The 13075-nt window shown below is 40.9% G+C and overlaps 1 protein-coding gene across 2 annotated transcripts in view; it reads left to right on the plus strand.

The window, feature by feature from the left end:
* Positions 1-9928, plus strand: part of rbm46 (RNA binding motif protein 46) — a 32037-nt gene extending 22109 nt beyond the window's left edge. For both annotated transcript variants that reach the window (XM_085350551.1, XM_085350552.1), the window contains 2 exons: positions 1055-1157; positions 9675-9928. In XM_085350551.1, coding sequence (XP_085206677.1) covers positions 1055-1157; positions 9675-9928 — 357 coding nt within the window. The remainder of the gene's footprint in view (positions 1-1054; positions 1158-9674) is intronic.
* The last annotated feature ends 3147 nt before the right edge of the window (positions 9929-13075 follow it).

Below are 13075 nucleotides of genomic sequence, written 5' to 3' on the forward strand. Positions count from 1 at the left end.
AGAAGGACAACAGCAAGAGTAAAAGGAAAGGTTTGAGGATGTCAGCTCGGACAAAAAGACAGGAAGTCGAGCTGAAGATGCTAAGGACACGATGAAAAGATTACAAAATGAGGACATCAGAGGAACAGCTCATGCTGAGTGGTTTGGAGGCAAAGTTAGAGAGGCAAGGCTGAGATGGTTTTTAAATTAAAGTGCAAAATTTTTATATACAACAGTAATAAAAATAAAAAGGAGATTGTGCACGAGAGCACTGCAGACTGCATTAATGCATAAACATGTACTCCATAAATCTCCATAAACAGCTGCGAGAAGGTGTAATACAGAAATATGTGTGTGTCTGTAACCATGCATAACATTAATGACGCAACCACAAATATAAACACAGCTTGACCGTACTGAATTATTTATAGCTTCTATATATTCCATACATGTGATTCTGCTGCAGGCACAAGGACAGATTATTTTACAGCCTGGTGGGACAGGGTTGTGCTGCGGGCTGCAAAGTCCACAGCAGTAAATTATGTACGTCACAAAGCTGAAATGCAACACAATTATGTACATAGATGAGAAATATTTCTATGTTACTCAGTTTAAACATTTAAAAACATAACTTTAAAAGTACAAATAAATTGATATTCAGTGAATTTTTGCTTATTACGTGTTCTTGTTTCAGTGAAGTCTTACATATCATGACCATCTCTAACATTATCCCGTTATAACATCCAGATTCTTCCTGTGTTATCAGCATATGAACATAAAAAAATAACGTTTATATTCTGTAGTGTGTGTAAAATTCAGCAGTTCCATTTAAAGCTGTTTTTTAAATTTTTTTTATTTAAACTGTTTCACAAGATGTTAAAGTTACAGAAACAGTCATAAAACCAGCCAGCAGCTCGCCTGTTTTTCTTTTGTTTCCCAGCAATGCAGTTTTGACTGTGACTTACCCCATTAATTACCTCCCCGGTCTTTGTGTGTCTTCATTTCAGTGAAACGATTGTTTGTTTCTACATTAACCAAACACTATGTGTGTGTGCGTGTGTGTACGTACATGTAGGTGGTGATACAATCCACACGAAGGACGTACATCCCTGACAAGCTGTGTGCTCTGCTGGATGATGCCAAGGAGCTTGCTGCTCAGACCACCCTGTGGAACCTGGGTACTCCTCAGCACACACACACACACACACACACACACACACACACACACACACACACACACACACACACACACACTGTAAACAGTTTTCATGTGAATAAATGAGTAGCTTGTGCCACACCCACACACTGCCCAGCCTCCCTGGTGTATGCCAGGGTGCTGGAGAGCAGAGTGTGTTGAGTTGAACCTCAGACCAGGACTTGGACACGGATTAGGACCGTGTCGTAACTGAGGGATGTTCTGAGAGTATTGGGTCTGTTATTTGGGGCTCTTCAGCCCCACTCTTGGTTTGCATTTCTTCCAGTAAGTCAGACTCATTTGGAGAGTGCGGTGGACGTCACCAGGGTTCGTCTTTGGTAACAGTTCACAACTTTAATTGGACAGTAACAAATTGTAGGAGAATATTTCAAAGAAATTGTTAATAACGATGTTTCTGATGATATAGATAAAAGAACTGAACGGTCTTTTAATCGATGCTTGCAGCTTGGCATGCAGCAAATAGAAGTTAAGAAGTATCGTAGGTAGTGTTTTCTCTGGAAACTAAATAAAAGTGTAAAAAAGCCTGTTAGCTAGGATGAAGTTAGGTCAATCTTTTTAACCAGCTGCTGAAAGTCCCACCATGTAACAACATCAGTGGTTTCCGTCCCTACTCTTCCTATCATGTGGAGCGCAGTTAGCCAGTCGTTTGTTTACATTTAGGTCGCACATGACCAGCTGCTAGCATCTTCTCCTTCGTAGCCTGGATGTACTCAACAGTGAAACTGCTTGTTTTCTTGCATAATTTGGAAACTGTTCTTTGTTGGAAGTAACTCGCCTTTTAGCTACAAAATCGACATCAGCTGACGTGCATCGCTTGCAGATCTCTGACATGATATCATCTCGATATTATCTCGTTTAGAATGTAACTGCATAGCAGACGATATAACACAGCCCCAATGTAGAGATTTTCTAGGTGCAGCCAAACAAGCAGACACTCTGCTTTGGTTTTGTCGGGGTTACATCTCCTCTTGGTCTTCAACGACCTCCAGCATTGGAGCGGCGTGTAAATGACAGAAAACAAGGAAAGAAAGTTGAGGTTTCCGGTAAAACTTTCCAAGGTCCACACACAGGAGGACACCGTCACGCCTTTCTGTGATGAGTTTGGATCTGTGTGGGTTTTGTCCAGGTACTTTGGCTTCCTCCCACATGGCTTCCACCGGAGACATGTAGTTAGTGGGGTTAAGTTAACTTGTGATCAACTTAAGTGGTAGCTGGGATAGACTTCAGCCACCCCCCTGCCAACTTCCTCTAACCTCTTTAGAAAATAAGAAAAGTAAAGACAGGAAAGGTCTAAAATACTTAGCCTGGGTCAGTGGACAGGCTGCTGTAAAGTCAGAACATGTGTAGTTTAAAAAAAGAGCAACAGTTTCAGATTTGCACTTCTGTCTTTAAAAAGAAAACAAAGTCTTCACTCAAGCAGACAAGTCACCAACTATCAAATTAAAGGCAGATTGTGTGTCTTCCAACAGCATCTCAGACGGGAGGATTCATGAGTCACACTGATGTAAAGGATCTCAAAAGGAGGCTCTCTCACTTTAATGGCTGTTTTAATGAGGTTATAATAATAAGAGTTCTCTCCATCATCAGTATTCATACAGCAGGACTCCTTTCAGCAGCAGTCTGCTTTTTGCAGTCTCTCATTTGTTTCCATTCATGTTGTTGTCCAGGGTTCCTGCAGGGAATTAAAGTCTGACATTAAAATAAAGGAAAACACATTTCCTGTAAATGTGCTTTAGGAAAACGCATTTGAAGATGGAGTGTTTAAAAATAAAAAAAGATGCTTCATTGTTGTCGCCTTTTTCATCCTGCACCCTTCATTTTAGGGTGTAGTAACGTGGATCAGCACAGCAGGGGGTGTAACACTCACACTGAGCAAAAAGAGAAAGTCAAGTGTGCTCCAACCTTTTTAGCTTACAACAATAATGGATGTAGTCTTTATTGATAAATAAATATTAAATTGATGAGAAATTCCAACATTGTTCCTGCACTGTTTAAACAACTCTCAGTCACTTTAAGGCTTTTCTAACGTGTTAAATAAAAAAGAAAACCCCAAAATGCATTCTAGCATCTCGATCCATATTTCACTGCGTATGTTCTGTAATTATGCTTATTAAAAACAAGTCCTTAAAGATTTCATTGTCTTTATCAAAGTGGAAGCTAACAAATCGCACCATTAAAACATTAAAAATGAAAAACGGACATGGGCCTAAATAAAAATGACAAAACAAAAACCACCAAATTCAGCTTTTAAAATGAAGTAATAGCAGTTTTTGAGTCATGTTCTTATTTAATTGGTGTTTTTTCAGTTGTGTTTATATCCAGAGTATTTAAACTGTTAGTACTAATGTACCTACAGTGAAACAAGCATTTTGAGCATAGCCACTGATTGGCTCACGGTTCAGGACCCTGCAGGGGCCACTCTGGCGGGCAGTGATTTTTAGGTCACCTAAAAGCTGAAGGAAGGCAAGAAGAAACGTGGTTGTTTCCCCTGAGAGGAAAAAGCTGCTTGGCAGTCGTGCTGCGTCGCTGCAGCTGTCGGAGGCTGAACTCTCTCCACCTGCATCTCCCTGGGAGCCAATCGCAGCGCTGCCTGTCTGAGCCAGCGTCTCCTGAACCCTGAACACTGCAGCTTTGAGAGGATCTGTTCAAAGTGAGATATTTCAAATCAACACCACCTGCAGGCTGCGGGGAATAAAACTTATCAGCTCTGTTAGTGAAGAACTTTTTCTAGGTGTTTTTAACAGCTAAAAAAACCAAGTCTACAAGTATTTTATAGATATATTTGAACAGAAGTGAAGAAAAATCATGTGAATGGCAAAACTTGAAGGGCCCGTGAAAACCGTTTGTAGTTTTGCATGATTTTCAGTTCAAAATACGCCTTCTTTGTGTAATACTGGGCCTCTTCTCACTTTAATGCCACCTCGGTTGACATTAAACCTGGAAACCTGTTAGGGGGACACCACCCCTCTGTATTTTATTCAGCCAGAGGCACCCATCCATCCTTGGTGATTAGCTAGATAACAGAAGCAGTGGTCTAAGCAAGTTAAACCCAGACCTCCCTCTCACTAGCTACCTTTTCTCAGCAACTGACTTGGGAACCTGATGCATTCTTAAGCCAGCTGAGAGACATGATTCCTTTGTCTTGGGTCTCCTCCTGGGAGGACATGCCTGGAACGTCTCATCAAATGCCCAAAATAACCTCAGCTGGCTCCTTTTTGTAAGCTAAAGAGTAGCAGCTCTACTCTGAGCTCGAACCTGCCTCAAAGTCTGAGCCTTGCCACCCTTTGAATGAAGCTCGTGTCTGCTGCTTGTCTCTACCTTCACGTTGTTTTTAGTCTCCACCAGAGCTCGTGGGCTTAGGTGAGGGTAGGAATGTGGATCGACCGGTAAATCGACACCTCTCCCTTCATACTCAGCTCAGGCACAGACTAGATACCTCAAACTCCTGAGGCACCACAGGACATCCAGAGGAACGCAGCCTACTCCCATGGCCAAGCTCCCACACACCCTGAAATACCTTTGAGAGGACAAGGAGCTCACCTGATGACCACGAACAGGACAAAAACCACAGTCTTCCTCCTGAATTCAAGGCCGGAAACACCCATGACCTCATTTTCTTTTCATACCGCTGCTCTCAGGTGAAGTGATTACTAGTTGAGGATAGTACGAAAATATAATAGAGCTCGAGTTTCTCTCTGAATGTGTCTCTTGTGGTTGGAGCTTAAAAGCAGCTTTAACTCGAAGACGTCTGGACATGAGTGTGAGGATGAGGAGAAGAAGAAGTGATTTTTAAAGCACCAAGAGGCTGAAATACGATTCAGGTGTTTTTCTTAATTGACTTCAGGAAGCAGGTTTGTGTCCCGGTGGTTTGACGCTCGGACCAGCACAGAACCCTGACATAATTAAGTGTTTTCTTTTTGCCTTTTGAAAACAAGATGTTGTTTTTAAAAAGCGTAGAGCAAAGCTGGGAGCGCCCCGGCGACTGGACGCTTTTAATCAGCCTTATTTGCACCAAATCCATTTTTTAACAGTTTCGCTGCTCCACGGGGAGCCTGAGATCTCTGCACATCCTCAGTCTCTTCCCCTTTCTCTCTGGCTTCCTTCATCTCTCTTCAGGCACTCCAGGTCACAGTATATAAATATATACACTGCTTAGACGCTTAAATCTTGCATACATTGGTGCTACTTGAAGATGAGAAGAAAAACCAAAGTCAGACCATTACTGACTCACTGCTAAACTGGTCGTGCTGCATGATGTTGGAGGCAGGATGCCATGGCTCACATCTGTCACATGCGCCCAGTATAAACCTGCTCTCCTCTGTGAAGATAACGGGGCACCAATAGTCCTGGTGATCTCTGGGTAGAGTCAGATAAACAGTGAGGTCCCACTAAGAGCAGGAGTGGCAGACATCAGGCTGAAAGAAAAGGGAATTTCACTGATCTGGTCCATCTTATGTCAACGTGGGCTGGATGTGGCACATGATGTTTAAATGAGGATATTGGACCCTCATGGAGCCAGATTAAATCGGAGACATGCGTGAGTAGCCCACTGTTGTAGAGTTCTGGCCCTGTTCCATCCAGCTCCAGTAACAGACACAGTAACACAAAGTAATGAAAAATCAGTCAAGAGGGATAAAGACAGAGCAGTGATCTGTGGCCATCACATCCTAAACCATTCTCTCGTTTGCAGTGCATTCTTACTTTTATTTACACCAAAGCAGGTTTAATATTCATTCACAAAAGTGTCTGCTTCCTGACTGAACAAACTGAAGTTTAACTGCTTGTGTTTTTCTGTTTGTCTTATTATTATATATAATAATGGATGCAGCAATAAAAACACAACTATCCATGTTACATCGATATCTCAAAGTCTCAGTATGTACACACAAAATGTAGTTTAATTTCATTGTAATAACCTTTCTTTTGTTATGTGTGACAAGGTAAAAAAAAAACTGCTGCTGTAACATTCATTGACTCTGTGCTATGCATGTGAGACCAAACTAAACTCCCCAACATCAACAAATACAACTGACTATTCTAAAACACCATAAAGCAGCGAGAATATGAAAGTTCGTTGTGTAAAAAAAGAGTGGTTTTCAAACTTTTTTTGCCCTAAGCCTGTCTGTATTCATACCTGAAGAAAATAGCAGCTCTTTGTCTGGGCTCTAAAGTTAATTTGAATTCCTTTTTTCCCTGCCAACAATTATTAAAACAAGATAATTGAGAAAAAATAATATTCTGCTTTTGCCTTTCAGCACATACCTTTTCTTTACCTTTGCCCCTTCATAAAAGTCCACATTGATTCCCCTCTGGGCTTCGGCGTGTTTAATTCATTTCTCTTTCATTTACTTCTGCAGTTAAAATAACATTGAAGTTCAAAAATATAAACTTAATTGAAAAAAAGATTTTTTTCCTTTTCCTGTTCTTTTTTAAAGTTTGAACAAACAGTGTATTTATTATCTCTCTGCTCTTGCTCTTGACGAAGGCGGTCACACTTTTCTCCTCTCCTCCTCTCCCGTAGCTTCCCTGCTTAGCCTCTTATGTCCTTGTCTAGTCTTGTGTTTTTTGTATTACTTTTCCCTGGAACACTCTCTCACAGTCTGTTCTCTAAAACCTAAAAGAGGAATTATGGATTGGATCAACTGGTCCCTAAATGCAATTGACACCCCTTTCTCAACGAGAAGTCTGGGCTCGGGTGAGCCTGACTGCTGAAGATATCTACCTATTCGGAACCATGGTAACAGGGTTCTGGCTGATCGGAGCTGGCTTGGCCCTGACTTATCGAAGAATTAAGAAAGCGGAACCGGCTGTTCAAACCCTCACAAGGCTGCCCGCTGGGATTGAAACGATGGGAGAGGCGTGAGTTTCTCAAAATGGGCTCATTGAGTGCAGCACGAATAAGATCTTGGAGAGGCTACGGCTGCTGTGAATAAATGGATTGGATTTATATAGCGCTTTTCAAGGCACCCAAAGCGCTTTACAATACCACTATTCATTCACTCTCACATTCATACTCAGAATACTCAGAATAAGATCTCTGACTGCAGACTGGATACATCTCGGAAGGGCTAGCCCGGAATAACATCTCTGTGCGTAAATTGGATCACACCTCGGGGAGGCACACTGCTGTGAGTTCTCAGAATCGGCTCCTTGAGCACAAGAAATGACAACATCACAGAACGCAAGTATGGCGAAGCTCACGGCTCTCCAACGGGAGATTGAGAGACCAGTGTTGGACTGTAGAACTGCTTTGAAATTCATATGAGCTGTTCGCACTAAAGTAAAAACCACCATCACTTCATGCGGAGACCCCCTTTGCCGCCAGCTGCGGTGTCAAGGCTGGAGCTGAACAACACCCTGATAACGACTGTTTAGTCTGTCCCCCCCATTCCATGCAAGGCCACCTGGGTTGGCTGGAAGACTGTTTACTTAGCCTGGCAGGGCGAAAGACACTGTCTCAGCTGAACTCTGGACACGCACACACATACATATACACTGATATGCACACACTCATTCCCCCTCCCTTTCCAAACGCCTTCGACGCTTATTTCCTTCCGATGCTGACAGCGGATCAAGGAGACCAGCGCACGCAGGCCCGGATGTACTGTCTACACTGGCTGTCTCTCACCCTTTACCCACCCCTGTTGCTTGTCATGTGTTTCTTTGGTGTATTAAGTTTTTTCATGTGCTTTGTGCAGAGGTGTTTTTTTCTGTTCTCAAACTGATCTCCATGTTGGAGCTCAGTCTGGGGGGAGTTATTTTCTTCTCCTTCTCTTGCCTCATGTGGTGCATTTTCCATTGTTATACCTCTCTGACCTGTCTTCCCCATGTGATGTTTTGTGTAATGTATGTATGGTCGGAGGGTAAGATGGCGCCGCCATTGCGTGCAATAGGTCGGCAGCCTTATGAAATTTCCCTTGTGGGACTAATAAAGGTATATCAAATCAAAATCAAATCAAACTATGATGAGTCACGTCAAATATTTGTAATCTCACTGTTGACCAAAATAATGCCGACTATCATTCATACCAGACTTGAGCAGCAGGTGGAGGCACTCCTGAGCGTCACACCTACAATTCTCTTGCTTTGCAATGAACACTACCGGCATGCAGCTTTCTTCCATTGTATGACGCTGTCTCACACTAAACTGTTCAGTTCAGTTCAATTTTATACAGTAAGACAAAGAAAATGGAAAAAAAACAAAAACAACAATCATATAACCCCCTATAAGCAAGCACCATGGCGACAGTGTGAAGGAAAAACTCCATCAAGAGACAGATATTAATAACAGATATGATTCAATGCAGAGAGGTCTATTAACACATAGTGAGTGAGAAAGGTGACTGGAAAGGAAAAACTCAATGCATCATGGGAATCCCCGGCAGCCTACGTCTATTGCAGCATAACTAAGGGAAGATTCAGGGTCACCTGGTCCAGCCCTAACTATATGCTTTAGCAAAAAGGAAAGTTTTAAGCCTAATCTTAAAAGTAGAGATAGTGTCTGTCTCCTGAATCCAAACTGGAAGCTGGTTCCACAGAAGAGGGGCCTGAAAACTGAATGCTCTGCCTCCCATTCTACTTTTAAATACTCCAGGAACAACAAGTAGGCCTGCAGAGCGAGAGCGAAGTGCTCTAACAGGGTGATATGGTACTACAAGGTCATTAAGATAAGATGGGGCCTGATTATTTAAGACCTTGTATGTGAGGAGCAGGATTTTGAATTCAATTCTGGATTTAACAGGAAGCCAATGAAGGGAAGCCAAAGCAGGAGAAATATGCTCTCTCTTTCTAGTCCCTGTCAGGACTCTTGTTGCAGCATTTTGGATCAGCTGAAGGCTCTACAGGGAGTTTTTGGGAGGACTTACCTGTCACCAGCTGCCAGTGCTTAACTAACCTTAATTGATTGTGTAATGTGATCTCAGTGTTTCCTGCCGGCCTGTGATATGTGCTGGCTTCAGACTGGAAATGGCTCAGCTCATACCCTTTAATGACAGCTAATCATTTGATGAGAGTGGGCGAGGAGAGCAGATAATCTCCTTGCATTGCTTTCAATGCACTCACTTAGAACAAGACTAGAGTGCATGAAGGCCTGCAACAGGTAGGATGGGCTTCAAACCCACCCACCCCCCTGTGGGGCTGTACGGAAGGACCTAATAACCGTAGGTTATAAGATGCACGTAGATGCATCTTTGCACCTTTCACTTTTTTATCTTTTTGCCTCATTGGGTGCAAAGCAGGTACCAGGCAAATGCAGTGACCAACCTTTGAGAACTACAGATACAGTAATAAAAACTAGAGTGAAACAACATACAAGTATGGAAGTATGTATCTTGTGATGACTTTAAGACCTTTATCGTTAATTATGTGTCTTATTGCTGGAGCATATATATCTTCAATTGGTGGCTTTTATTCAACCTGAGTGTTTTGAGAAGTGCTTTACAAATAATGTTTTCCCCCCGTCTTGTCTTTGCTCCTCCAGACTTGTCTTTTCTGAGCGGAGCATCTTGCGACTCTCCCAGCAGCAACTCTCCTCCTCTCGCCATTTCCCCACCTGCTGCCACTGTCACCACTCCAGGTGTCCTGACCTGCGCCAGCCGGGCCTTCGCCTCCTGCCTCCCTCCACCACCTCAGTCCCCATACCCCCTCTCCACCCTGTCTTCTCTCTCATCGCTCAGCCCTGCCGCCTCTCACACTCAGAGACTCTACATCAGCCCGCAGTCGCCGTTCTACTGATGGTGAGACTCTGCAGTGAGGAGGGATTTAAACTGTGTTTAATCAAATGTTCTTCAAAGTCTGCCTCGTCGAGGAGATACATACTGTCTCTGAAGACTTTTTGTGTCCTACTAATATAAGAAAGGTTTCCAAGGAGACAGAGTAAAGGCGATTTGATTTTATGCCCTAATTCAGTATAACTAGTTTTATGTGACATTATTTGGGGTTTATTTATTTATTTTTGCGCTTCAGAGCATGTTATCTTATGTTTTTTGTCTTTTTTCTTTATGCCCTCCAGTCATTTTCTGCCAGAGGCGCTGCCTCGCCTGAAGGTCAGAAGTTAGAGGAAGATCTACTGAAGGAAAAGTGCGAGGAAGAAAAGGCAGGCTGTGTTTCTTACAATTACGCTGCACACGGTGTAATTGTATTGTTAATGTGCTTTTTTAAATTAGAGCCTCTGTTATGTTAACTTTTGTCCTCCTGTTATGTGGCGAAGGAGGGGGCAGAGTCACTGTTTTATCATCCTCTTCTTCTTCTAGAGGAATTTTTGTAGCTGCTGACTTCCTTCACAATCCGACTCTAAATATGAAGCTCCAAAACAAAAGACCATTTTTGTCTTTTCTTATTTTGTGTGAGCTGCTTTGCATCCAGGCTGATTTTAAGCACGAGGAAGAAGGAGGCTCTGCAACAACTTTTGTTGTTGGGCTTTTAGTCTCATTTAAACTGCATTCAGCACAAACAGAGGCACAGTTAGTTTCTCATGGTTTTGTTTCACATTCTAGTTGTTTAGTGTTCATAAAGAAAAGTTCATTTATCAGTAATTTCAAAAAAACAACAATGGGGCGGGGGGTCCTTTTAAAGCGTTGATCTATCCAAAAGCAGCCGCCTGAGTAAATATCCCCTAATATTTATTATATTGGCTTTACAATTGGAGCTTGCATTTAATTATTATTTTTTTTAAATTTACAACTAAAAAAGCAGAAGAAATCATAAAATCAGCATTTTTATTTATATTCACAAAACAATTAGTAGTTGCATGCCTTAGTGATAATATTGATGGTACTTCTTTATTTTTGGAGACTTTCATTGTCATAACATTTTAGACCTTTAATTAATGGGGGTCCTTAGTTAATGGCGAAAAAGTAGAATGTTTAATAAAAATCAATAACTCAGTATTTCTTTTTTAGTATTTTATGTTTTAGAGTTTCTCTTTATGGGACCCAAAATTCACTTGTTATTGGTAATTACTTCATTTTTAGGCAAGTTTTCAATTAAAACTAGTAGTAGTAGTAGTAGTTACTGCCAAAATAATCAGCAGATTGATCAGTTTAAAAGTACAATTATTAATGGTAGGACTACAGATAAATGCTGTTTATTTTGTTTTGTTCTTTCTTTTGGAGACACTTTGAAATTCCAAATAAAATTTTCTAGAAATTTTATAAATGTTTAAAGGTGATCCGTTTTACAGAAAGTTGTTACAAAATTACAGATTTTGCATAAATATTTGGGAGATGAGGGCGTGCTATATGTTTTTTCTTCTTGCAGTTTTACACTTTTAAAGCAAGCAGAATTTATAAATACTTTTCTGCTGTGCAATGGGGGAGTTTGAAGTTGAGAGGAGAGAGTTGTACACGGTTCCTTAATAAATGAATTCAAACGCACTGAAAGTTGTGCTTGAAGGTTTGAAATCGATCGTTTTTAAGATCAAAGTAACAGCGGAGTGTTTTAAGTTCATGTTTTTTCTCTCTTTCTTGATTAGTTTGACTGATGCATGTTGCTTGGACTTTAAATGTTTTATATGTATTTACAGGGACTGTGTTTGCATAGTTTTACTTCATGTTCATTCCCTTGTTTCATACAAAGTTCCTGCAACATATTGCTCTGCTCGACTTTGTTGATTTTTAGGAGAAAAGGTTTAATTTGTGTTTAAAACCAGACAGAAGATTTTGTTTGTGACAGAGAATCTGAATATTTTTAATGCATGTCAGAATATTCGTCCCAGTTTTTGTTTTAGTGAAATCCAAACCAGACAGCAGACTGAAATCTCTTCAGTCGTGAATAAGAAAAGCAGAAACAATAGTGATAGTAAGTCCAATCAAAAATCACGATAGTGTGTAAAAGAATAAATCTTAGTTGCTCCCAATGTGACCGTATTTATTAAAAACAGATATGAAGTATTTCACAGCACTCAAAAACAAAAAGTAATGAAGGGTTTGCTTATAAACTTGCCACACAGTTAAATTTCAAGAACATGAAGATAAAGAGTTTTGTGTATTCATGTGAATCTCTGTGTTGTAGTTTAGTCTCAGGAATCTTGTTTCCAAAAATTAAACAGTGGGAGTATTTTGGAATAAAACCCTGCCAAAGTTGATTCACGTACACCTCTACTGTTTTTTGTCCCAAGAAATGGTTGAATAGTATAAAATACAGTACTATACAAAAGTCTCGAGTCCCCATTCATTTCTTTTCATTTTGATCCCAAGAAGCCAGACTTTCTTGAATTTGAAAGTGGTTTTGAGCAGTGGTTTGGGTTTTGTAGGACTTTCTGTAGGCTTGACTCATTTCAGTCCAGTCTGTGTACCTGAATTGTTTTGTTTGTTTGCTTGGCCACTTAACACTGATCTATGTGTCATTCAAACATTAAAAGCCGCACCTAACTCGAGGGATTACCCAGTGTTGTGTCTACACATAACAGAAGGCTAAATCAAAAAACTAATTTTAAATTACACACATTTTCTACTAGCAGCTTATCACAAAAACACATCGTTTGTTCCAATTTCTGTAGTTGAATCTTGAGAAATTCCAAAGATAACCCAGTTTGGCAGACATAAAATTTAATTTTTGCACCAACAAGGCGATTCCCAAAGAGCTATTAGCCAAAAACCTGGCATATCTCAGCATGATGTGCAGTGTATCCTTAAAAAAATGTTTGGGTGCTCATATTTGGCACCCTGAGGCTTAAAAGGATGTAAAAGATCTTTGCTGAGCTGGTATGACTCAGCATCTGAGTGTTCTGTGTTTTTTCAAGGAATAGTCGCACTAGTCTGACAAACTAATGTATACCGACTTCCATCAAGATGGTTGTTTTTACCCCTTGAAAGCCCATGAGGAGTAACCCACGAACCTCTTTTTCTGAAGTGAGCGGTTTCTGTCATATTTTGAGCTTCT

This window comes from Diplotaxodon limnothrissa, linkage group LG3, assembly GCF_057381915.1.
Source record: "Diplotaxodon limnothrissa isolate DT_005_m linkage group LG3, D_limnothrissa_male_GT1.1, whole genome shotgun sequence".
Lineage (NCBI taxonomy): Eukaryota > Metazoa > Chordata > Actinopteri > Cichliformes > Cichlidae > Diplotaxodon > Diplotaxodon limnothrissa.